The sequence below is a fragment of the Netta rufina genome, assembly GCF_964035555.1.
Source record: "Netta rufina genome assembly, chromosome: 6".
Classification (NCBI taxonomy): domain Eukaryota; kingdom Metazoa; phylum Chordata; class Aves; order Anseriformes; family Anatidae; genus Netta; species Netta rufina.
Window position 1 is genome coordinate 19500636 of NC_140129.1, and position 27917 is coordinate 19528552.

Consider the following 27917-nt stretch of genomic DNA (forward strand, 5'->3'; position numbering starts at 1 on the left):
TCATATAATATTTATTTATTAATCAGTCTCACCCTTTAATGCACCAGTTTGAACAAAAGAACTTAGTATTAAATATGTATTTCATTAATTCAGGTCCAATTATCAAATAGATTTGTAACTACAGACAAATTTTTATTCACTTCTATTACTAGCTACCAGAGTCTGAGGGTTATCTATAAGCAATGAAATTTACTTGGAATATATGCATGCATATCCATAGGCAGTTTGAATTAAAGAACCCTTCACAAATTTAATACCTCATGAAGGCTAGTCTGTGTAATATAGAAAGTTTAGTTTAGAAACAGAATTTCTAATTTTCAGAAATATACCGTTACAAAGTGGAAATTTAATTAGCCTAACAGCAAATTTACACCAGGTTAGTGTTTCAGCAAAAGAAGTTCCTTGCAAAGTCAAAAGTTAACTGTATTAAAAGTTACACAAATTCAAGAATGTGCTTGTAATTTATATATAAAAAGTGACAACGTAAGATCTGAATTTCAGTGATCTTAACACATTTTCAAAGTCCATAGTTGAATCCACCTGTTCCTGCCTTAAACTATTACTTGAATTGACACGTGCTTACACTTTTAAGATTTGCATCAAATAATTCACAAGTCTACCACTGCTGCCCATCTTTAACGGTCTACGCTGGTATGCGGGTTGCAGCTTCCTCTTCTGCATCAGCTCTGTTGGCATTTATTTCTGCCAGCGTTCGACCAAATCGAGTCCACTCATCGCTGCGAGGAACGGCAATTTGCTGTTGACAAAGATAACATTATTTAAACCTACCAGTACATACAAACTGAGCTCATTATGAACAGCAGTATTTGTAAGAGGTTCTGATAGAACAGCTTACCTTTATTTAGTGTAACTTTTAAAGTAGTCTAAACATCAGAAGCTCTAACTAATAAAAGCAGCAGAATTTGCAAGTCCAGTATTTATGCAGTGATACTATTACACGCTTGCATAATATGCTTCTGAGAGACTACCTCCAAAGAACAGTAATGCAATGTCTGCATCCAATCAGTCACATACTACTGCAATACACATACTTCAATAGCGACAGCTTCCCTACAGAACCAAGTCAAGACTTCCTCATTTCATTTTTTTTTTTTTTGTTCAATACTTCTCAAGCCATGGTCAGAATTCACAAAAAATGGATAGGAAGAACATAAGATTCCTGCAAAATTTAAAGCTTTCTGTTAATGGCTTCATCTTATTTTGCCAGCCGTACTATAATGTTTTTTACTTTTTGACTGCGTAGCTGACAGATGGCATGCTAAGAAAGGCAATGAAGCTGGTGAAGGGTTGAGAAAATCAGTCTTATAAGGAGCAGCTGAGGGAACTGGGGTTGTTGAAAAGGAAGCTCAGGGGAGACCTTATCACACTGTACTATTACTTCTAAGGAGACTATAGCGAGGTGGGCACCAAGTGATAAGGGGAAATAGCCTGAAGTTGCGCCAGGGAGTTAGGCTGGATATTAGGAGAAACTTCCTTACTGAAAGAGTTACGCAGCATTGGAATAGGCTGCCCAGGGAAGCAGGAAACTTGTGTATTTAGAACTTGGTAGCATGGTTTCGTGCTAGTACATTAGTACTAGGTTAAAGGTTGAACTAGATAATCTTAGAGGTCTTTTCCAACCTAAATCATTCTGTGATTTTAAATCATGCTAGAATACTTGAAATAGACATCTAAAAGAAAAATAATTTGATAATAAAAATTAAGCCTTATTCCTCTAAACCAGAGGAGGGGGGAACTTACAAGGAAATTGCAAAACACAAGTCAAAAAAGCTTGAGTAACAACAAAAAAGCTGTAACATACTTTGCACAACACATGGTATACATACCTCTCCCACATCGTATATAACTATTTGTCCCTCTGAATCACCTACAGCAATCTCTCTCCCAGAGTGTGTCCATCTCACACGGTTCAGAGCAGGATTGCCCTCCACAGTAATGCTCGCAGTTGGCACCTGTATCCATTTAAAACACATTGCTAAAAATGCACAAGGATTTCTTAAGTTACAGATTACAGAACATACCTTATCCCTCAGTGATTTATCAAAGTACCCAATATCTCAATTTAGGCAGTTTGTAGGTCTCAATTTACTCTCAGCGGCCATAAGCTATCACTAGTGATATAACCAAAACAACACATCTTCTGCCTCTTGGCACTATCAAAAGGCACATCTGCACTCCTGCCATGACACAGGAGGCACATGCCTTTTACCCCCCTGATAGACATGCGTTAATCAGACAGCAAGGAGGAGCCCTGGGAACTCAGGAAAGACTTATAGATAGAGGGCTGGCAGGTCAAATCCAGCCCAGATGCTAGAAATGGGCAACTCCAGTTAAAAAATATAGGCTGGCATGTGCTGCTTCTTCTACAGGACTACTCTTTCTTCTGCGTGCAGCTTTAAGACAGTAAAATTTCAGAGAGCTGAGTATCTGTACGATTTTTCCTCTCAACTACCGCCAACAAGTTTAAGTCTCAGAAAAGGTTTATGCAATAGTTAAGTATACAGCTTACACCAGCAATCCTGAATGTTCAATCCTTTAAGTTTAGAAACAAATTACAATTTCACTGCAGTATTACTATGGCAATAACAATATGGCAATAAGAACAATGGTGGTGTATGGGTAGCAGGTTTGTTCATACTGTTAAACTGCAGGCTGCCACGGCTGTATTGGGGGAGGTCTAAAAATTTACTGTCACAACATGGATTGGTATTAAGCTAACATGTTTTATGTTCATGTTACTGTTAAAACAATTTAATTACTGTTGCTATTAATTATGAGCAGTCATTTAAGTTACTAGCCTGTAATCAAAGAATATTTATTAAGCAGCAACTACTGGAATTACAGAATATTTAAGAACAAACAACAAAAATCCTATGGTGAACTCTTTACACTTTTTTCTAAAGTGTACAAAAAACCTTTCCTGCTATATTTGACTGTTAACCTCACTCTCCCTCACCTCAGTGTCATTGTTGAGATTCCACAGGTCAAGCCTGCCCATCCCATCCACACAGGCAAACAAGGCAGGGTGAGTTGGAGACCACATAACATCATAAACATAGTCTGAGTTGTCTTCAAATGAGTAGAGAGGTTTGTTATTCTGAAAAAAAGCAGATGTAATGCAATACCTAAAGTCAGCATTTCAAATTCAAAAGCTAACAAGTAAGATAAAAATACAGAACTTCTCAACAACATTATGAGAAATAACTAAAAAATGATTCACATTTTAAACTTACTTAAAAAAGAAAAATACTACAATATAACAGCAAAAAAAAGTAATTCTGGCAATAGGAATGCCAATTCTGAGCCTCTACATGCAGTTTAATTGACATGAGTTTTGGTGCTGTCCTCTAGTCCTCCACAAAATTGTAAGAAAACATTTGCAGTACACATAATATGAAGAAACTGAATTTACATGATTTGCATTTGATTATATTGTAATCATTGATATGAAAGGGCAAAAGGTTAAGCAGAATGGATCAAAAGTACACAAATGATACACAATCTGAAAGCAATGACATCTTCATGTCATTAACTAGTTTTGTTTATCAGCTGTCTTCTCTTTGTAAGAAACTGAAAAACAAGCACTAGGAATCAACTAGACTACTGCTATGGACCTTGAGGGCTTCACACAATTTGCCTTCAGTTCACTGAAGTTTCTGAAGTAGCTTACACTATAGCACCACCTTGTGTCAAGGATTATGAAGAGAACCACCGAACTATCTATTTCAGTTACCTTAGTTGTCCAAAGCTTTACCGTCCAGTCAAAAGAAGAAGTGACAAAGAGATGCGAGAAGTCTACAGGTCCAACTGCTGCATGGCAGTGAATACCTGTGATTGGTCCCTGATGTCCTTCAAACATCTCACTGATTCCAGCTTTGCTGTTTTAGAATATATATATATATATCAAAAAAAAAAAAGGTTAATATCTCTGGAAACCATCCATCTGCAGACAAAGATAGCACTGAAATACAGTTTAAATTTAGCACCAAGAAGATTTTGCCACTTTGTATGGATGTTACCCAATTGCAAAGGCTTCATCTGAACAGGCTCGAATATGGACCTTAATTCCAGTATCTCTTTTCTACACTCTTTAAATGCTAAAATTTACCACAGGGAGCAGAGACTCATTCAGCAGGTACCAATCCACTCATTTAACTACACTGTTCTCCAAGCAATAGCTAAAATTTTGAATCATACGAAAGAACAAAATCCAGTCTCAGGAACAAGTGGAAAACTCCCACTTACTTAAAACAGAAGATGCATGTACCTTGTGGACACACACTAGGATTCAGACATAAAAACTTACAACATATTCCTAATAGTCTCCTATCAGAAGCAATGAAAAAGGAGGGAGGAAGGGAGAGAGGAGAGCTGGGAAGAACGTTACAGAGAAGTGATACAATTTCGGCTATTCTGGAACCAAAAAGCTGTGCAGCAAGGGTGATGTGTATTTCAGATGAAACCTGGACACTCAATTATATTTAAGAAAGCAATTGATAAGATACAGTCAGACAATTTCAAAATAGATTGAACAGCAGGAGAAGAGCTAGCCAATTTAAGATTTGTGCGTGATGTTACTGTACAATTATCTGCAGAACTGATATAAAGTTTGGAATGTTCTGCTACAATTCAAATGAATAAAACCTCAGTGACCTGTGCTGCCCCCATCACCACAAACAACTCGCAGCCAATGAAGAGAGCATAGTACCAATTCAATATTCAAACTCCTTCTGTTTTTAATGAAGCTCCTACTCGGAAAATAGCATGCACTGGAATTCATACACAGCTACTTTGAACCCCATCAAGACTGAGGACTAAGCGCGTGCTATGAATATATTAGCAGTGTAGAACATACAGGGATTCATCCTTTCGCTGTTTTTAAGTCCTTTGAATAACTAAAAACTTTTATTCACCTGCCATGGCGGCATGCAGTGTAGACTGAGCCTTCTTCACTTCCAACAACAAAGTTGTTGACATCTCCAATGGGGAAGGACATGCAAGTAACAGCCACAGCCTTGGACTGTTTATGAACCAGCTCCATGCTATCCTGTAGTGAAAATATCAGTAAAATACTTTTAAAAATAACAAACTGAATATTATCACTTACAAGGTTAGATTTCTCAATAGTTAAGTAATTTTTGTGTTTGGCTTATACAGAATTGGGCAGAAATGAGCAAATTTTTTCTTGTGTTAGTGGCAAAAACAATTTTAACAACATCCCACGGGGCAGAAGAGGTCTTTTATCAAATGTCTACTAAGCTACCTTAAGAATACTTCCGTATTGTGAAAATGTTTTTAATACTTTATTAGAGACATTGTGTTTTTTTTACAAAATAACTATCCAGAATAGATACTATACATATCAAAAGTTATCTTACCTGTGGCTGGGAAAGCATGTCTAAACTCCAAGAGCATATCTTCCCATCGGTTGAGATACTGATCAAGTTATGAGCATTCTGGGTCCCAACAACATTTACACAGTACACTGGGTGCTAAGAATGTAAAATACCATCAGAAATAGGAATTCCCAAGTCTCAACCAATTCTGTTACAGTTAATATACTGTAAAATATACAGTTTCATTTAGTGAAAGAGAAACAGTTGATCACAGTATGGTACAGAGAATGCTTCCCTATAAAACAAATAGCAGTTTTTCTGACACTTTCATTTTTATGAATAGCCCTGTTCTTCAGTGATAGCACTGGAAAAACATGGACATAAACATTTAAGCATTATAAATCAAGTGCACTGGACAGTTTCCTAGAGGTTAAATACATCTCAACAGGAAACAGTCCTTGTAGATATTTCACCCCCTACCGTGTGAGCAGCAGCTGAAAGCGGAGTTCTCTGCACTGGGGTTCTCTTATTGCTGCGATTATCCCATAGCACTATTTGGCCTGAGTATGTGCCACCAACCACCAAATTGGGATGAAATTTTGCAAATGTAGCTGACATCACTGCTGACTGAAAGGAAAAAACAACCAAAATACACAAATAACTATCATTCGCTGACATGACATCTAAAACCAAAAGAAAATGTGACCAAGTATCAGAGTAAGTTCTATGTCTAGATTTAATACACTATTTCAGTGTCCCATCACATAGGGGTTCAAAACTCTTTGTGAATCCCAATAAGCTTTTAGTTTTAACTTGCATTCCAAAAATGAAGTCTTCCTCCTCTGTTTTTCCCATACGTATGCATTTGTATTTCCTCCTAGCACAGTTTGTTAGAAAAGGAGGGTCAAGCGGTGCACAAGACTTTAATAATATTTACCACATTCTGTGGTCATTTTCTTTGAGAACATCGAAATTGGTCTCAATACAATATAGCTACTTCTGCAATCTGGGTTTTGACAGTAATCTGACAACATAGGATTACGTTTTCATTCAACTATGTAATTTTTCAGAATTATGACATTTTGAAAATTATGTGGCTATTCCAGACTTAGCACAATGAAACAGACTTGCATATTTTTATTTTTTTAATCTTTCGTAAAAACTACTAGGAAACTTCCATCTGCCTTTTTTACTTGCAGCATATGTTTCTTGTTTTCATCGTTGCTCCACCTCCTCAGGCCATCTTCATTTTATTCAGTAAACTACACTCTAGCAGTACACAACTCTGCTCAGTCTCCTTACATACAAACCTTCTTTGTGGTTCAACCATTACACAAGAAGGTTTTTGGTTTTTCAAATAAAATAAGAAAATGAGTTCTTAAGCAAGACTGAACTCTGAACGATGTCAGAAATTCTGGAACAGAAGAATGTTTCTAAACTAAGGTCTCTAGCTATCAACATCTGTTTGCAAATACATGTGGTTAAAGTGAATGCCAGCCCAATGAAATCATTACACTGACAAGCACAAGGAAGATACTTGTCCAGGCTCATCAACATAAAATCTTTAGCCTCCTGAGACAGAATCATACCTGGCAGTGAAAGACATACTCTGGGGTAGTTTTCTTGTACTTCATATTCCACACAAGGGCCACTCCATCAGGCTCATGAGGTGCATCCTCATTGTTGTTGTAAGAGGCTACAAGTAATTCTGGGTACTGAAAAATATGTGAGAAAGATTCAAAATAGCAAGATGATTAACTAATGGTCCAGACAATCCTAGAATCTTTGTTTTGTGATGCCAAAACACAGTAAAAAGAAAAACAACAAGACTGAAAATCATTTACATCATCCCCGTGAGAAACAGCGTCAGTCAAAACAGCATTTGTTACAGATTTAACTTATAATTAGTATGTTAATACTGTTTTAAGTTCTTGGGTTTTTAAAATTATATCTTGCTTTTAAATGTAAAACCCAATACTTTTAAGTGAGCTTTGTTTTATGCACCTAACACCTCTACATAGCTCATAAAACAGAAGCAATTATGAAGATTTTTTTCTTTATAATACAAAGATTTTGCTACTTTTTACAAAACATTGATGTTTGCAAGCTACGGAGGATGTAAGAACTGTTCTAAGGAACACACTTAGAAATACAGCCTATATTAATTATACTTAGAGAAGGGTCAAGTGGACAGAGCTAGAAGAACTCACAAAGATGACTGCTTAATATAAGCATTTTTTACCTGAGACGACCAGTCCAAACAACTGACAACACGATGCTTTGACCAACGTTCATCAAAAAACTGCCTGTTTAAGGATAGCTTTGCTCCTGCTTGAATCTCTCTACAAAGGCAATTAGAAGGTATTAATCTCTGACCATTTTTAGAGTTAAAATATTGCACATTCACACTAAAGCATTCAACGTTCATGTTACCCTTCTTTGTCTTCTAAGTCTCTTCCACTGTAGTCAAAGAAAATATTGATTTGCTCGGAAAGGGCTCTTTCAACAATCCTTGTAGAGTGGTCAAAGAAACTTAAAAATTCTTCAGAATGCAAAATTTGTTGTTTTTCTTCCTCTGTAAGTTCATGAGGGGCAGCTGGAAAAGGGTTATACACAAAGTTTCTGTAATGCATACTTCCAAAAATTCCTTTTTTTTTTTTTTTTTTTGGGGGGGGGGGGGGGGGGGGGGGGAAGGGGGACAGTATTCATCATGATTCTGGAAAAATTTTTTCCAAACATCCATACAATAACTAAGTGTTAAAATGTAACTCAAATTATTTTCAACTTAATGGAAAGAAAAGTTAAAATGTATTAATGTTTTTCTTTGTAGCACAAATAACTATGAGGTACCTTCCTCCTCCTCCTCCTTTTTTAACGTTTTTTCTTCCTCAGGTTCAACTAATGGCTTTGGTGCAACCACATCATCTTCATCTTCCTCATCTAAAAAGAAAAAGTACGGTGAGACTGTCATTGTTTTTAAAGAGGAACAGTAACATTCTGTAGGAATCTCAAATATATAAAATGGTGTAATTTAGCTTAAAATGGTTGTATTTATAAAGTGTAGTTCCCAGAATAATGTTATCTCAAACCAAAGATCATTGCAATGCTGTCTACACCTGGATTTTAGTTGCGGTAAATTATGTATTTGTATAAACTGAAAAAGAGGGATTCTTTACAATTTCTTACGCAAAGTAGAAAACTCTCTTATAAGCATTTATGATTCCACACAAAACCATGTGGTAGATGTATGTTCCGTGTAACATCCTGACACATTAATGTTGCAGAATAAAGAAAAATCAAACGTCTAAAATAGTCTACAGAACAGATGCTTACTTGTGATCTGAAACCATCAGAGTCTAATGGGTCTTCATATGGCATGAAGATGGCTTACATTAGCTTTCAGGTTGCTATTCTGAGAGGCAAATTTTGCTAAAGATAATAGCAGGGAGATTACATTTTTTCTGTCATTCTAAATGCAAGTCTCATTATCTGTATCATGTTTGGCAATGAGAACTTTAGAGCAAAATGTGTTTTCCCTAATTGCAATGAGTAACATAAAATGTTAATGTTCGGGAATGCTGACAAGGTTTACAGCACTTTCTGCATTTGTACACTTTATTCTTTGAATACTGTAAACCAGAAAATGACTTTAAATTATTTGGTGTTGTTGAATAAGCATTTCCTGGCCTTTCTTCATCCACTTGCTCATACAGGCTTCTGAAAAGCTATTTTTATTGGTTAAACAGCTATGTCATTTGTCTATAAGGGAATGGCAGCAGGAGTCTACTACACGCCTCATCACAAGTAACGAGACAGTTTTCAGCAGGGACTAGGCTTGTTTGTTGCAGCCATCTCTCTGACCCGTGTTCAGCTACCTAACGACAACAAAAAATCCACATGCACATAGACACAAAAAGAGGGGGGGGAAAAAAAGCGTGGTCAGGGGATGGGAACCAGCTGCCAAGCCATGGTCCCAGCAGCCAGGCCAGCTGACTAGATAGCAACAACCAGATGGTACTGCTAGGATTGTCTCTCAGCTATGAGGTGGCAATGGGATGGCACAACATTTTTCTGCCTGACTGCCTCCAATCATGTCTTTCCCCAATGGCAAGCCTGTGCAATTACCAGCACTCCAGGAGGTCTACAGACAAGCCTTTACCCTGCAAACAAAATACAGCTTGTAGGCCATACCAGCTGCCAAACCACACACATAGTGATAGGTTTAAAGAGGTCTGAAAATCTTTCTAACTCCATAGTATAGGCAATAAAAATATAACTGTACCTGCAGGAAAGAAAGCTTTAAATGACACTGTATAATGCACACAATAATACAAACTCCAACTTAATCAAAATGATAATGACGTATGCCAATCCTACATTACTTGAAATTGAGCGATTTTTACGTTCTGACAAGTTTACAGAACTAGGATAAATGGCATGAATGATTTCAATATATGCTCATACTTTTGAACCAAATGGTGAAGGTTAAAATCTTTCCTTTCAAGGGCCTCAATCAGCCACAAAGGAAAACAGTAATCACTGTCTTTTCAGCCAGCCCAACCGCATTTGTCAGCCCTTTCTCCGTCAATGCAGCCAGAGCAATCAACCTGCCAAACATTCAGAATGGAAAAACAATCTGAAAATACAGGGTATAATGCACCTGCCAGTGAAAATGGCCATTTCAAGAAAAGCTAGTGATCTCAGTGACCCTGCTGAGGAGGCGGTGGTGCAAAGGGGAAAGAACGCGTAAAAGAATTCTTAGTGATCTCCACTCTCTTGCACATTGACACTTCCTTACAAAGCATGCCAATTACAGCTTTTGTGCTACTTAAAAAAAAATGAAAGCTTTTTTGGGCAAAATAATCACGCAGAGAAACAGAAAGACACTGCTCCTTTTTAGATGGATTCACATGTACAGTGGACTAGTAATCTGAAAACTGTATAACTTCTAGCAATTCTAAAGCACAGATTTCTTAATGTCAAATCACTATAGGTGTGAACGCTAATTAATTAAAAAAATGTAATATGAGTTAACAGACATGATTTTGAGAACAACAAATACAGGACCACATGTTCACATTATAGTCACTTGGACAAAAATCCCCCTCTCGCTATCCCTGCCAATCAATAATGCAGATTTAAATGACACCTTAAATTCAGATATTTGGTTTGGGGTCACCGGGGATACATTAGTCTAGCTTTGAAAGTCCCAAATTAGAAATTTCAACCCAACCCCCCTGCTAGCCATACTACACTGATTCTAAGTACCATTTTCAGTGACAGGAGTCAAATTCTTGTCAAATGCAGATGGTCAACCCCTTAGTGCTAAGTGACCTTCTAATCTACATATTTTATTCAAAAGATCATATAGTTGATTGCTCATGCCTTTTAATGTTTGAAACATAAATGGCATATATTATACAGAGATCTAAATTCCTTCATAGTACTTTCACTGCATACAGCCAGCTGATATTACTGCATTTAAATGCAGGATACAACACTTATTTTAATATTCTCGAAGTATCAGACTTGAAATTGAACATGTCATCTCACTGTGATTTATCTGTAACTACACAAATCTAAAACCTTCTCTTTAAAGAAGTCACATGCAAACTTTATTATTAAGGGATTGGGGGGATGGGGAAGGGGGAGAAGCAGCAAGTTCTTGATCTCATTATCCAATACCAGGATGCTTTCTCACAGACATTTACAAAAGGCAGCATGAAGCTGTTGGACAATAAATGAGATATTTTTGTTTTAATTACTTCTCACATATCTTGAATTTATAAAATTATAGTTCAGGTACAGGTATTTGCAGAGAATTGGTAAAAACAGTAATTATTACCCAGCAAACACTGGAAGACTACATAATTCCTGAAAAAGCTGCACAACTAAGTCAAAGATCCACTTGTTTCATTGGCGTACTGTATTTGATGTCAGTTATGTAAGTGTGGAAATTTTGAAGGCACTGACTAACCTCATCCTTGTTATTCATTAATAACTACCTACTGATGCTTTATGCTACTTCAGTTGTCAGTATACCACATACAATTCCTCAATTAAAAAAAAGCACGGTTGTTAAGACCTAGAGAAGTCATAGGGTTCTAAAGACCAGAAATGGGACTCTGTCACATCAACATATTGATGAATATTCATCATAAGATGCTAAACAATTAACTCCATGTTTTTTTCTGACAGGGGAACAGGGAATCTTGGTTTATAAACAGCCATCTTCACAATGACAAATTTCTTGTCAATGGATGTTAAAAACAGGTTTAATGAACCACAGAATTTTGATTTTGAATTAACATCAGAATCATGATGTATTTTGGCAAGATGGAAAGAAAAGCAGTACTATATACTAGGCTGCACCCAGCAATAACACTACAGAGTGAAAGTTCCAGTTGTCTGAGTAATCTGTTGCTGCAGAGTAGGTTAATCAAAGTGAAATCATCTGTGAAATGGGTGGCTTTTGTTAAGTAGAACGTGTCTTCATATCAAGTTTTCCCATCTGTATTTCGCTGTACATTTAAGGCATGTATGGGGGTAATACATGAATATAAGGCTCCATTATTTCTTGTTACAATATTAAAATGTAAAAGTGCTACATTCACCATTAACAAGCATCCAAGAGGCCAATCTTACACCCTAAATTGCTATTAGTCTGCTTAAGTCAGGACAAAAGGACAAAATTAAAAGGACAAAGTGCTTAATATTCTCATTCTATGTCTTGGAGACCTTACCAGACAATAACTCCTCAAAGAGGGGAGCTAATGCAGCAATACTGTCTGCAGTTACTTGTGATTGCATATGTGCTGTGTTGTACAAAGGCACTAAATAACAAATAGCTTGTTAGCCCAAGAAAAGCCTTAACTGAGACAGTTGGGCAGAGCTGTATTCACTTACATGCCTATCTTTCTTTGGATTAATCACTTTCAGGACCTATAATATTACATCTGGCTGTTATTGGATGTACTGATGACTATTTTCTTTCTATGCAAATTTCAACATTATGTCAGCAAATCACAATGGAAGATATCAAACAGTACATTACAGAGCAGCGTAGCTAGAACTATAGGTAAGACAAAACGCAGCACTGGTGATTACAGTACTGTACATGGGGGCCAACATAGAGCCTGCAGAACAAGAAGAAGTAATCCAGAGTTCACACATAAATTGCATCTCTGCTGCTGAAACTGCTTCTATCACTGCCTGCTAAAAAGAAACAGCTATATGAAGGGAACACAATTTCAAGTGTATTTTCTAAGAGTAGATCTAGAAGTCTGCTGCCTGATACAGCACGCTGAATGGAGGCCAAACAATAATCCTAATAACCAGTTGACCGCACTAACTAAAAACAATGTCCACCAAAATTGGACAATGAGGGAAGTGGGCAGCAGTGCTGTACACAGCACCATGAGAAGTGGGAAATTGATTTAGACAGCAGAAATGGGGATAATAGAATGAAGACGCTGGGGAATGAAGCTGCCTAAAACCAGGATGTTCATGTTATCATGTTGACAAAGATTATTGAAGTGGTAGTAATGGCACAGAGGCATAGATATTTAGGCTTATCAGTTACAAAATAAGCACTAAGCATGGCACAACACTTAGAAAAATTAATCTCCTTGGTCCCTAAACCAAAAAAAAGGTCATTGTTACTGTGTCACAGCAAAAACAGGAACGTGCCAGGAAGATGAGAAAAAATGAGCATCTCTGCTATATTCCTAGGAACAATGAACCATTCCATGATTACATTTCAGTTCCTTTACATAACAAATACAGCTGTTACAGAACGAGTAGGATTAGAGGATTGAGACTGTTGAAAATTTTGGAGAAAAAAATCCAAAATGTGAAAAAAATGAAAGACTGAAGTGACACATTTAGGTTTTCATCGAAGCAAGAAGCTCAAGAGCACTGAAGTCTCCACCCCGACACCATTTCTTACTGTGTTTCTCCTCTATGTCCTTAGTGACTTATTTGTATACATTGAACCCAGAAGAAAAAGCACAATGGGTGCAACCCGTAGCTATGAGAAAACCATAAAACAAATACTGCAGATTTACCATCTAAGTCTACTTGGGATATGTTCTTACAAGAACTATGAAACATGCTTAACAACTTCAATTTGGGGAAATTTATTATTCTGTACTGTACAGAATACAGTGAATAACTTCCTGTGACACAATACTTCCTACTCTAAAGGCAACTAAATCTCTAATCACAGACTGAAACTGATTTTTAGGAGATATATTGACTTTATTCTTTTACGATGCTATAGGAAGAATCAATCTTCCCAAGACAAACACTGAGGTCACAATACGTCAGCCTGTTAGTACTTCAATTCTTTGCATAGAGAGGCAACGCTGCCACTAGCACTGAGGTGACATTCTAGCTCCAGCATCAAGGGCTACATGCAAACTGGTCATGCTTTCATGCCAAGCAGAGAGGAATGATCACTGGCTCGAACCAGCTGCAGCTGAGAAGCCTATTGAGAAGATAGAGGGGAGAGCCACTTCATGTTTAATATTGCCTACGACAGCACAACATGTCTGCACTACAGGGAAGCACGATCATGTAAACTTAGTCTACCTCCTTTCTCTAACTAGAAGAAGCATTTTCCTGCTTAGATTTTTGAACAACTGAATGCTGTCCTTTCTGTCAACTTCTGAGAGGTCTGACTTCCACCTTTTTAAGCCAGAACCATTAGGGTGAAAGGTATTCATAACTTGAATTTAACTTCATTATGCTGAACCTAAAATGGACATCTTCAAAGGCCAACTTTAAGTTGTGGGCATGAAGTCTCCTCTGTGTAACAGTTGCTTTAATTGTGTTGCCACAAATATTTCCATGGCAATTAGCAACTCTTTCAGTTTAAAGCTAGTTTTCCCCAACTTCCTATCTGTCCCAACAGACAATAGTTTTAGCTTGAATGTTTCTCAGTTCAGGTCACAATATAACACAAAACCAAGATACTGTCATTAAAGTAGGTTCTCTTCAGTTCATTTTATAAAAAGGAGTGAACAATGGATCTAAACTAGCTGAGATGTCAACTTAAATTGTGAACATAGATCTTTTACAATGCAATGATGAGCAAGCATCTTCAAGTGACTTCTGTGAAGCACATATATATAAAACTAAAGAGTGTACAGAAAACAGTATTGTTTTTAAGGTAGAATGGATCGTGAGATACTATCTCTACTAAGACAGCTTTCGGATAAACACAGAAGTACAGGTGACCCAACTTTCCAACTCCCCTATAGTAAACGTCAACTACAGCCTATCCACTTAGGGTGAAACTAAGATCATACAATGCCAGGCAATTTCCACTGACAGCAAGCAGCACAAGTAAAACACTTTGAGCACACAAACTACGAACTAAGTCTTCAGATACCATGGTGAACCTGACAGAGGGAAGGAAAAAAACCTCAAGGATTAGAGAATGGAAAAAGTGAAAATTGGGGAGAAAAAAAAATAAGGATACAAAGCCTTCAAGTAAGTTGTGTGTGGGTTCTTAGGTGTCATAAATGCAACATACATCCCACTTTCATCCCACTTTTTGACCAGTTGTCAGCTACTTAAGCAACTTGGTGTCTACGTGTCATGTTTACTAGGAGTACAAAACCGCCATGTTTTATTAGCAGAGCAATGTTACCATTAAACAAGATGCAGAATGACAACAACCCTCTAAGCAAGACATGTATGTGTTTAATAGAACTTGTATTAATTATCTCACAAATCAATCTTCATTCTACCACATTAAGTTTCAAGATCACAAGTGTTAGCTCTAATACATTCAGTAATCATTACTGCAATAAAATAAAAGGAAAATAACTTAGGTTGAAATAACTTAATCATTCACCTTCCTTTGGCTGCGTCATAACCGGTGTTTGTGTCTCCTTTGTATATGTAACAATTTCTCGAGGAGGAAAGTCAACTTGTGTAATTTTGGCCATTCCAAGTTTAACAGGTCCACGTCTACATGAAATGAATAGAAACATTAGAAAAAATAGTTAGCTTTATGAATTACTTCACATTTTGACTAGAATAATACTCGTGTCATCACGTCACAGCTTTGTCAAACTTAAGCCAGGTGGAAATTTAATCCTGAAGAAGTCACAAAATTATGATTATTATTTTCACTATTATTTAAAATCAATAGCTATTTCTACATGTAAGACAAAAATAAAGACGTGCAAATATATACAGATATCTGATTATTTGATGTCATTTTAAAGCTTTGTTTTTGCAGTTGCCTAGGGTACTGCTACATATATGAAATACCCATATTTTCATTGTACTGATCTGCTCACATGACTATTTGTATTTATTTTAGGACTTTAAAACTTAAAAGAAACAGCTTAGTTACCCTGAATGTAAAAGTATTTCCTAGTCCACTTAACTGTGCTGCATTTTTTAAATTTTATTTTTATTTTTTTAAAATCTATCTGTAGGCTGCTATTTAGAACTCAGAACTGCAAGTCTGGTCTGAAACTCACACGCTGATAAGTGATTTATCCATAATACATTACTCCAGTATGTAATACTGGAAGCCTCTGAGCTTTCTGACTTTAGCTTATGAAAGATGCTACAAACACAGATACACCCAGTATCAAATTACAATGCAAAAATATATTTCCAAAAACTACACAATATTAATTCAGTCTTTGTAACATCCTGCAAAAGCATATGTACTGTAGTAATTATGTGAAGATCTACACTCCATATAGCTAAATTGCTGTTAATTTCTTATTAATGACCCCTCTCCTAAAATGAAAGAAAAAAAAAGAATCTCCTTTTGAAGTTTTCAATGGACGGAATCATAATTCATATAGACTGATATGGGTTTTATTAAGTAATTATAATGAGCTACAGCTCTATATAAACATTTGTCATTCATGTATATTATAAGATGGGAGTCATTCTGTCTGTTTTTACATGTCTAAGTTTTTTATTTTAAAGAAATTACTTTAAAGTTTGTCTTGCCAAAGAAAGACTCAAAGAAAACATTAATAAAGTAAGCTCTGTTACTAGAAATAAGCACATTATTTATATTAAATGACATCAAAACTTCTCATTACCAGCCAACTGCACAGTATCTTGGGACACTGAACTTCTGTAACTCACAGAACAGTCTCTTAACAGTAACTTGATGTCTTAAAGAAAAAGAATAGCTCTTATACTTATTATCCAGAAGTATATGAAAAGGGAATATAAGAAATCTATGCAATACCCCAGATCGGAATCAGAGTGGAGCTGAAGAACTGATGGATCAGTATCCCAATGCAGCGTCCTGATACCACAGGTTGAACAATCATGCAGCATTAGCAAAAAAGGCCAGAGATTAGTGAAGCAAATACACACTATGAAATGCTAGAGTTAAAGTAAGCTTAAAGTTATTTCATTGTTCACAAGAAACGAGGCAACATAACATCAGTTAAGGGAAATTCAGCAAATATTCAGTGCAATAAATACTATATGCGGTAAATACAAAAGTTAAAAAAGCAAACATAGAATTCAGAGCTATTAGAAAAGAATTAAAATCTTTTAAAGACTGAAAGTTAAAGATCTGCAAACAAATGCGGCCTTTGTGAGAGGCCAATTAAAAATATTTTAAATAGTGACAAGAACCACTAAAAACTTTCCTTTTTAAATCTGTTCAGATTTGTTCATGTCATATGAAGACAGATTTGTTAATGTAATGCAATATTGCCCAGAGCAGTAAATATGTGGAGGAAATTGTCATATTGGTAAAGGAAATGAGTCAACACATAAACCTTTTGGTAGAGGGGGAAAAATGCATTTCCACTGGGAAAGAAAACTGCTAGAGTTTCCAAGATGTGACATTGCAGTAATTATGGGTTAAGCACTGCCTTGGGCTTCTAAGTGTCATCTGATTTAGAGCCAACTCTATTTAGGATACTTAAATCTCGTAGAACTAGTGGACTTTATATTAATAACACATTTCAAAGTCATATGGAATAATGAACAGAACACATCAAGTCACTTTCATATCTGAAGAAATATGAAGTGGGAACTAGATCTTCCCTCTCCTATCATCTTAAACCTTCATACCTTTTCCACAAATTTCCATTTAGTCTACTGCCTGCTATCAGGCTTAGGCAAAGTTTTAAAACAAGCATACAAGAGAGATTAATAGATGAACATGCATCTGAAGTTTTCAGAAATTATTTTTTTAAATCTTGTTTTGTAGCAAATGGAAAATTGTTTTATTGACTTATCATATTTAAATAATAAATTCTTTATTTTTTCAAATTTCATGCATGGCATGGCAATGTTCTTATAAAGCAAGCACAGAATTCCAAAACAAAGATGATCACCAAAATTTACAGGCAACATGATGAAAACTCACAGCTTCAAGTGTGCCATTCATTACTTTGTTCTTGTAGAAACCATACATTATAAGAATACTGAATTTTAATTAAAAATTACAAATCCACTGTTATTATTTAGCAAATAATTCTGCGTAGCTGATAATGCACCCATAGCCATAGCTTAATACCTGAATATCTAAAACCTTGACATATCTTCTGTGCATCAAAAAATACCCAATTTTACGATTATTTTGAGTGTGCCTATTCTTTATGTCTCTGCTATTTTGTTCGGCTAAGTAGATTTAAGCCTGAAGTTTAATTCGGTGCCTGAGATTTCAGGCTGGATATTGTTCATACAGAGATTCAATCTTGCCATGCATATGAAAAAGAAAACAAAGCAAAACCAAACCACCACCTCCTCAACATTCATGTTGCTTCAGCAAAGGAAAACTTATCTATAGATTCAAATGCTCCATCACCACAAACACTTTGCCAACAATTTCTGTCCCACTTAAGAGGAACTTAGGGAAAGCAATATAAATTTAAAAGGCTCCAACCTCTGTACTTACTTAAGACCTAGTCATTACTGAGGTTGCCCTCCTGTTTTCAAAGGTGTTTTTTTTAAATTTTTTATATTAAAACAACAATACTCTGCCTTTTAAAATAGTTAAAATCAACACACACTATAGTACTTACAGTTAAATTCTTCTCAGAGAGATTCTTTAAAGAAGTAACATTCTGAGATAAAACTCACCTATTACATAAGTATCACAAGCATACAAAATACTGTTCCTTTTGTTTTCCAGAAATTTGTTATGCCTTAAGTTAAATGAATTTATATATAAGCTTCAGTGAACTTACACTTCTATTTATCCACATGCTTGAACTTGTTTAAATCTAGGTAAATTCCTAATACACATATATCTAAGAAGTACTTTCTGCTCTTATAAACTAATTCTTTAAAAAAAACACAAAACTTAAAAGTAAACTAACAATGCTAATTTCCAGTCTTAAATTTTTACTCTTAACTTAGAAAGAGAAAGAATGCTGAGGTGAGAAGGAACAAATGGTAACAAATGCAGAACCAAAACTCTTTACTGAAGTAAGTAAAGACAGATGGAAGTAACAGGAGGAACACAGTCTGAACAGTGCTTTACTAATTACTAAATAAATGAAGTTACTGGCAACGTTCTGTATCAGAGACAGTAAATGACTAAACTCATAAAGGAGATAATCATCATAAAGTATGGTTGTGGCATGAACAGAGAACTGTAGAATGGCTATATACCAAAAAAGAACTGAAATAACACACTGATGTGAACAGAAATACATATGTTGAAAACAATACTCTCAATTTAAGATTATCAAGAACAGTAGAACTTGCTAGCATACCACACATAGATATGAAAGCCACCTACGAAATGCCAGCTATAATGCTAGGGCACATCACACAGTCCAACTTTTAGGTTGAAGTGTATGCATATAATAGGAATGCCGTACAAATTTAGAATATAGACATTGTTTACTGAAGGAGGGGAAGAATGTTACCTGGTGGTCAGAGACTAAGTAAGCAAACTCAGATCTCTTACAATGACATATATAGCCTTAAATTTAGCTATCAATTTCCTATCTCCATGCCTTGAAGTCCACAGTCTTTCTATGCTTCCATGTCTTGAAAATTGTTCAGACCCAAATTTAAAGTTTACAAATGGATGAAGCTATAGAGACTTAGGATGTAAGTTTTCTCAAGTCTTCATAAAAAAAAAAAAAAGCACGCATACAACAACACTATGTTGCTATATATCTGGAACATACAATCAGAGGACACAGTACACCTACGAGGCAGAAATAAATTCAGTACACAACATGGAGTTCAATTACAGATGTGGTGAAAATACTGTTTCATACTAACTTTAAATTATATACGAATGAAAATAAAAGCCTTTTTACCCCCACATCAAGTAACTCTTTTTGTGTTTGTTTGTTTGTTTTTTTTTCCCTTCTATACACTGAATTTAAATATAAAATGACAGTTTAATAACCAGTAATCACAGATTTCAAATAATTTAAAATTTGCTTGTTACTCAGTTAAGGAACGATGCTATTGGTTCTTTAGTTACATGACAAGTGGACTTGAACTGCATAGTGAATAAGCTATGAGTGCTTATTCACTGCACCTGAGTGTTTAAAAAAAAAAAAAAAAAGTATGGATTCATATCTGCTGCCTCTAGTATTCCTTGTTTCAATTTAGTGGTCGCTACTTTGAAATAAAGACCTTATCACCTTTCTTCAGGTCATTAAAAACTTGACTATTTTCAGGCTAAGACTGTGTACACATAACCCACAAGTGTACAGTGTACTCCAGTCTTCCAAAAAGACGTGTAAAGGTGGTATAAGTATTCAGTCTTTCTCCAAAACAAAGATTCATTCACAAAGGATGAACAAAAGGAACTGAGGATGCTGTGCTTTAATGAAACTTCATCCACAATGTATATTCAGAAGCTACAGTACATGAGCAATGATTGTACAGGGGAGGGAAAACGTTATCAGTGTTAATAGGCGAATGCTGCTCTTGTTCAGAGAGCGCATGGAAAACATCAGAAATACCCTTCGGAAGTAGATTCCTATCTTATCACCCATAAAGCTCCATTCTTAGTTCCTAGTTTAATGGAAGTATTTAATTGACTCTCTTTACAGTGGCATTTCTCAAACTGTTATGAACAAAACATTGCTCAAAAGGATGTAGCAAGTAGCAAAACTGAAAAAAAAGTGGCTATTCTAACATGCTTGTAGCTTGTGAGTCGTACAGTTAAGTTCTGAGGACAGCTGCAAGGTGAAATAATTTGGGAATACAGTTTTAAGTGAAAAAAAAAGAAGAAATAAGGCAAGGTTTGTAGATAGCATTTTCTGTTAGATCCAGCAACATGGAGGGAAAAATAGCCAATATCCATACACACTCTCCTTCAAAGAGCTGGGAAGTTTGATTTTTTCTAGTTGTTCTTTTGTTCAGAGACATTCATGTTCACAAGAATATTATCACAAGACTTTCAGACTCTTTAAAGATGAAACTTTAAACCTGCAAGCTCAAAAACCTCAAAGTTTCTGCTGGCAATCTAAAATCAGTTAAGCATAGTTGCATTTCAAATGTAAAAGTAAAGCACTTCTGTAAAGTAGTCACTGTTCACAGATTCAATATTGGTGTAAATTGATATTCAAGTAATTAAATTTGATTTCTTCTAAAGTTTCATTATTCATAATGCAAGTGTTAAGCAAAGGAATATAACAAGGTGACATACCTAGATCCAACAGCGCCATCACCAGAGTCCTGGCTTCCAGCCTCACTTGGCGTACTCACAGATTTGGAAGACGGAGAGGTAGGAGGAGGGACTAAATAGTGAAACAGACAGGTATCCGCTGTTACTACTCGCAGAGGTTGCACAGCTTAGGATGTTTTAAAATTAATTTAACATGAATCATTAAAAAAAAAGTGATGGCAAACAAAAAATACATGGATGAAATGAACAGTAGAAAAAGAGGGGAAAAGACAATGTTAACATTTCATGCTGGTCTTTCATGCAATTGTTTGGCATTTACGCATCTGGAGCATACAAGACGATATGGAGGGAAAAACATTACGAAAAAATGACTTGAAAACAGATTTTTTAAAACAGAATTTTTAAAAAAAGGTAGCATCTATTTTTGCAGGACATTTCCCACTAAATCATGTTGATAAAACATAAAAGGAAGATACTTATTAACATAGCTTTTCTCAAAAATTACACACTGAAGGTATTTAACTGGTAATTTTATTTTGAAGCATATAATCACAGAAATGCAGACAAAAAAAGTGGCTTTGTCATGGAGCATACTAGTATTTTTGCTTTAGTTCTAGACAAATCAACACAAATTCTGCATATTACACTCAAGTTTGTTAGTGTTAGCTTTTGGGAGATTTTTGTGGTTTTCTGTTTGTTTTTTTGTTTTACCTGACAAGCAGGCTAGTACTGATACATTGAAACTTTTTCTTAAAGTCAGTTCATTTCCAGCATTTAGATGAAGATTGTAATTAAAATCACCATGTTTTTTTGGAACTGATACATAACAATGAATCTTATACAATCTAAAGAATGTAAAGCTATGTCAAAACTTTTTAACTTTTCCTTCTAGAAATAGTTATTTTTTTTGTTTGTTTTAGAAATAGTGAAACTCATTATTTAACAAAGCTTAAATTTATGTTTAAGAATCAGAATGCGCATTGAAGGTTCTTTTATGCTTCACTTTTCAGTAACATGTAGAGCATTCATAGCATGGATTTACTCCTTAGCAACACCAAAGAATAAACTTTAACCTACTGAAGACCAATTAGTTATACAAGTTGGCATCTATCCTGTCAGAGGTCAGCCAAGGGAGAATTCTGAATTTAGATCTGCAGCATTTCAGGAGAATTTCCTGAAATCACAAGTATATTGGAAATTCTGAAGAACGTTTCCATCTTATCCCAAAACAGAGACATCATTCTGGTTGACAGAAATTCTATCCTGAACATGCAAAACAGTCAATATTTTGACCGTTTTTAATAAATTTACTCAATTCAATAAATTGAGTCTCTCTACAAGAGAGATTTTCATATAGGTTTAAAAATCATACAGTTATACTTCACAAATACATACACATACCTATATTTTATACACATGTATGGGTGTGTATGCACACAGATAAGCTTTGAAACGTTCTCCAACCCAGCATCACCATCTACTGAATAGTTTATACTAAAGGAAACATCTATAGGCCTTCATATTGTTACGTGTCTGTGCATTACTGAAAATGACAGCATTTTAATGTCACCCATTCTTAAACAAACAGGTGAAATGACAAACTTATCTTGTCACCATTTAAAAAAAAAAAACAACAAACACACAACAAGAACTATATATACTGCTCTATCAGTATGGCCAAAAAATTCAGTAGCTTAGTTTAATGATACAGTGCCCTCTTGTGGAGCAAGCTGTTTTTAGGAAAGTCTTCCCATTGGTAAGGCAGTATCTCTCCGATAAGTGTGAAGAACATGCCAAGTAAAAGTCCACCTACCCCAACAAAGGATGCCTTCTTGAAAGTTATTTGTTATTTTCATTCATATATATATATATATATATATATATATATATATAACACACACAAATATACATGTATAATACATAAATAAATATATGCATTATATATAGAGAGAGAATGATAGATATCAAAAACATACTTACACTAAGGTCCCTTCTCCTGTAAGGAAGCCACCTCTCCTTGGCAGTTACCAGGACAATAATTACCTTACAAATTCTTAATACAACTTCCTAGGAAGGAATCTAATCTCAAGTAATCCACCCACACTGACAGCATGAGCTGAAGCCATCTGCACACCATGCTGGTCAGCTGTGTTGGCTTCAGTTCAGGTGCTTCAGCACTGTACTGTCATGCTTTCCCAGTACTCAGTCAGCAGACTCAGCTTGTGCCTCAGGCATGCTACTGAGAGGTAGCAAGTAGAACATTTTAGCTTGATCTAGCACTCATATTAGAACAATCTATCTTGAAAGGGAACAAAATGAATTATCTGTGTAACTGTGTACTTACAAGGCAGTGACTAAATAGGGGGTCAACAGGATTAAATACAACACATGCAGGGTTGTGACCTGTTATCAGACGCCAGCACATCAAAAAACTTTTTAAGGACTGGTCATCCTGTGTTTTTTAGGTTCTCTCTTACAGATTAAAAAAACAACCAAACAAACAAAAAAACCCACACCTATTTCTTTAAGAGTCTCATGTTAGCTGCCTTAGCAAAGCCATGTGCAAGGAGGTTTTCAAGTATTTGCTGAAGAAAATCCCTAGTAGCTAAGAATTGATTACTTATATGCTAGTGCTAGCATAGCCCAAATGCAGTCTACCTACAACTGAACTGTGAGAACAACTCAAGCTATTAACATTACTGCTGTGGCTGTTGGAATGGGAGCAGTGTTAATGTTGTTTATTTCCCATTCATTTTCAAATGTTTGAGGACAGTCCAAAAACAATTATGAAGTTGTATTCACACACAGACTATACCTAATTATTATTACTTTTTATTTGCAAACCCAGTTGAAATAGACCCTCATCATCATTGAGCCAAATTGAAAATTAAGTTTTAACCCCTCTTTGATTTCAGAGAGAGAGTTGAAAATTGGAGTTGAAGTACCACCCTCTTCACTTTCATTTACCAGAGAGAAGTGGCTAAGTAAAGGCAAAAAGCAACAACCAATATACTAATCCATTGAAGAGCAGCACAGATACGAATCATCATCCTTGACAGTTAAATTTTATACTTAGCCTTGCTATTACTCCATCAAAGTCAGTCAGGTATTTGAGATAAGGAAAATTAGGACATAAAAGGCACAGAAAGAAAACAAGCCAACCCCACATGAAAATATTAGGATTAAGATTTAGCATTATGAGAAAGGGGAAAAAAATGTGCAGGGAGAACTGAAAGAGAAAACAACAAATTTGTGATACTTATAACTAAAAAACTCCAAATAATCTTAGTAGAAAGCATATATTTTATGAATATTACTAGCAATGTGTACTGAAGCACATAAACATAGCACTAGACATTTGTAACAAAGTAGTACCAGAAACAAGACATGCATACCCAAAAAACAGTGGCCATAGAAATTTCATGCTAGTTATATATGTATCACAATACCACCACCAACAAAACACTTCTTATAAACTAATATAAATATTCCTACCAACAGGAGATTCAGGTGTCAGCCCCATGCTCTGAAGTAATGCTTCAGCTTCTCTTCTCTTCTTTTCAAGATCAGATTCTTCTTGTACAGGAAGAACATCTTTCTTCTGATCAGTCTAAAAATAATTCAATATCTAAATTCTGGCATTTAATAGGTATTAGGAATGGTTTCACTTTATTTCTCACTGCATTTTCTGTGCTACTGAAACCTATAATCATATGGGTTAGTTACTTGACTCTATCTACAGAAAGCATCTTGGGAATTACGAAAGCAAAAACAGAGGAAATCACAAGTTTTGCAGCTTTAATACTATCTTTAAGTAGTTTTCTTTAACAGTAGTTTTGTAATCTACTAGATTTCACACACAAGAAAGTATTAATATCACACCCTTATCCTTATATAATTTAGAAATAATGGAAGCTCTACTGTGAAAGATTCTGAACACTCCATATTTTTCCACAATTCATTTAACTGCTTACTCAATTACAGAATTTAAATTCATAGTTTAAGGTGTTCAAAACTCAGTCACTGTCAAGTATTTCTGTAAAAATAAATTAATTATACAAATACTAGCCTTTAGCAGATGCAGCAAAATCTAGACCAAGTTACAATAACCCTACAACATGATTAAAGACTAACTGCTTCTCACGTTACTACACATCATACTTCTGATCTACTCTACGTCTTTTAAAAAAGCTATTTCCAAACTTTAGAGGAAGATTAAAACTGATAAGCTGGGAATCATATGGGGAATCTCATGTACAGACAATACGTAATTGCAACATCATCAGAACATAACTTGAGATATTTCCCTCTCCAGTTTGTCTGAATCATTTTGCTGGCAGCTGCCCAGACTTCAGCCATAAGCTAATTTAGAACTTGTATAAGATCATAACCAAAAGAGAGGATGTCATGAAAAGGGACACAACACACCAAAGCATTCCAACAGAAGTTTTGTTTATGATCTGCTTTCTGGAGAAATGTAGCAATACACCAGATTGTCATTTACACTAACAGAGAGAAATCCAGGAGACTGTTAACAAATCAAGTCTAACACACAAGTAGCATGCATTCCCTGAGCATTGCTCTGACTTTAAAATTCAGGTTAAAGATGAATCAGAGCAGAATAGAGCACACGGTTCAATAACAATACTGACAGTCAAACAACTCATACGGACATCCTTGAAACTGCATTTCAGAAAGGAATTCTTCAAGTTATATCATCACAAATCATTAATAGAGCTTTTGTGCAATATTTCAGTTAATTCTCACAGTAATTGCCTAATTCATTATTTATGATACACACAAGCATACAGTTTGTATTTCTAAAACTACATGTGAGATTGGTTTTTTTGTTTTTTTAAATGTACCTTACCACATGGATAGTTCTAAAATAAAAGAAAAAGTAGGTGTTTACTCTCACAAAATGAAAGCACTACATTTGCATGGACCATTAAACAGACGTTACTTAAATAACTGTGGAGTGATACATGCAGTCTTTTTGGACAGGCTACATACATGTATATTTGGGGCAAGTTACAGAGGCAAACAGTCAAGGTTCAAAGGGAAAGTTATTTCTTACTTCTTTCTTCTTTCTTTCTTCCTCCTTTCTTTTCTTTTCCTCTCTGATCTGAGCTAATCGTTGCTTCTTGCGCTCCAACTCCGCCTTCAGTTCACTTTTGTCAGACATGGCTGAAACACTGATCAACACAGAAATCATACCACTGCTTGTTTTTGTTCGCTTGAGATTGCTTATTTATAGGAAAACAGCTATCATTAAAGTAACTATACTAAAGATAGAACAGTGAGAAGTCTTTCAATCCTAATTAAAAAAAAAAACAAAACACATTCCTATTTCCATGTTTCCTTCACTCTGTACATTCTCACTACTAAAATTGATTTAAAACAGGACGATGATATGGTGACAGCACCCACTGCTAAGATAGTACTGAAGCTGTTTGGAGGAGCTGCTCTGAATCATACATCAGGCACTGAAAACAGGGTTATCTGATCTTGCCATAGGATTCTGCACAGCTACAGAGCCGCACTGAAAACAGGGTTATCTGATCTTGCCATAGGATTCTGCACAGCTACAGAGCCAACTATGGCACATACGTACAGAAAACTGCATGGACAATGCACCTGGAATATTTTTACTTTCTCTTTCATCCTCTGACTGTTGACACATGACAACTTAGCAGTATGGAAGTGATATATCCTGCTACATCCAGTTGCAGAACGTAAAACACAGATTTAACAAAAGATTTAGAAAGTCTACCATAAACTGCAAGGCAAAGTAGGTATCAGCGTGACGACAAAAAAAAAAACCACCTGTCAAACATGCAATACCAATCTTTTTGTGTTTTATCCATAGACCTTTTGCATGCTGCTAAGAAATTGTTGGATCTTTTAAAGACAACAATTCTACAAAAGCTTTGTTACATAACTCATCCAATTAAAAACAGACAAGAAATCCAATAACAAACAAAAGCAGAAAAAAAAAAAACAACACTTCAGAACTTAAAAGATTTGGGACATGGACACGAAAACCTGTGTGAACAGGCTGGGTGAACAAACACTTAGTTTTACTGTAAGGCAAATCTGAGTGAGTAAAGAAAGTGCAGAAGTGGTTCTACCACAGCCAAGGGATCTATAAGGGCCTTTGCACCAAGCGTGATAATACTGACATCAGATTACACATCAGTAATACGGCTATTTACGTATTTAAAATTAAAAATATGCGCAAGCGTTTGCATAGTCCATCTAAGGGCAGGAAAAGCTGTAAAACGCTGCAAGGCTGACACATTTACCCCCCTGTACACATCGGTAGCTCTTCCTCCATATTGCCTGCAAACACTTCAGTGACAACAAACGATAATAATAACAACAAAAAAAATGGCATTTCAGGCTTCAACGCAGCCCGGGGAAGGCGTGCTGTCACCGCACCGCGGCCCCTCGCCCCAGCCACCCCCCCGCGCCCCGCAGGAGGGGCAGGCCCCACAGCGGCAGCAGCGCCCGGCCAGCCCCGCCCGAGGGCGGCAGGGCCGAGCCCCGGCCCCACGGCCCGCAGCCGGCACAGGCAGGGCCCCACCCCGCCGCCGCGCCGGAGGGTCCCCGCTGACAGCCGGGCCGGGTGAGAGCAGCGGCCGTTAGAGCCGTTGGAGCCGTTACCGCGGGACCCCGCGCACCTGACGGCGGAGCCCGGCTCCGCGCCCCGCTCGCTTCCGCCCCGCCGCACAAAGGCGCCGGCAGCTGACAGGCGGGCACCTACGGCGGGCGCGGCGGGTCAAACCAGCCGCCAAGGCGCTGCGGAGACTTACGGCAGAGCTCCGGCAGCAGCACCGCGCTCCTTGGCGCCACCCGAGGAGCGGCCCTGAGGGGAGGGGGGCTCAGGCGTGAAGCGACGCGAGGAGGCGGAGGGCGCTACCGCGAGCCTCGGCACCGCGCCCCTTCTG

General features: G+C 36.4%; 1 protein-coding gene across 2 annotated transcripts; it reads right to left on the reverse strand.

Moving 5' to 3' along the window:
* Positions 1-27917, reverse strand: DYNC1I2 (dynein cytoplasmic 1 intermediate chain 2). 2 transcript variants are annotated; one of them, XM_084289161.1, is made up of 16 exons: positions 27783-27917; positions 26045-26162; positions 24463-24577; positions 20989-21079; positions 15220-15335; positions 8208-8297; positions 7791-7953; positions 7600-7699; positions 6947-7072; positions 5838-5984; positions 5400-5513; positions 4935-5068; positions 3755-3899; positions 2978-3118; positions 1848-1973; positions 1-757 (listed from the first exon to the last, which is right to left on the reverse strand). In XM_084289161.1, exons 2-16 carry the CDS (start codon positions 26150-26152, stop codon positions 644-646), a joined length of 1830 nt encoding a protein of 609 aa, XP_084145287.1. In that variant the 5' UTR covers positions 26153-26162; positions 27783-27917; the 3' UTR covers positions 1-643. The 2 variants fall into 2 exon arrangements, with proteins under 2 accessions (XP_084145287.1, XP_084145286.1); XM_084289160.1 differs by lacking the exon at positions 27783-27917 and adding an exon at positions 27651-27777.

Bases quoted from the DNA above. Each gene is read 5' to 3' on its own strand.
- DYNC1I2 (XM_084289161.1), bottom strand. From the start codon at position 26,152: ATGTCTGACAAAAGTGAACTGAAGGCGGAGTTGGAGCGCAAGAAGCAA. The intron at 8,298-15,219 runs GTGAATGATTAA...TTTTCTTTTTAG, and splicing joins TATGACGCAGCCAAAGGAAG to ATGAGGAAGATGAAGATGAT. The intron at 7,700-7,790 runs GTAACATGAACG...TTGCCTTTGTAG, and splicing joins GACTTAGAAGACAAAGAAGG to AGAGATTCAAGCAGGAGCAA.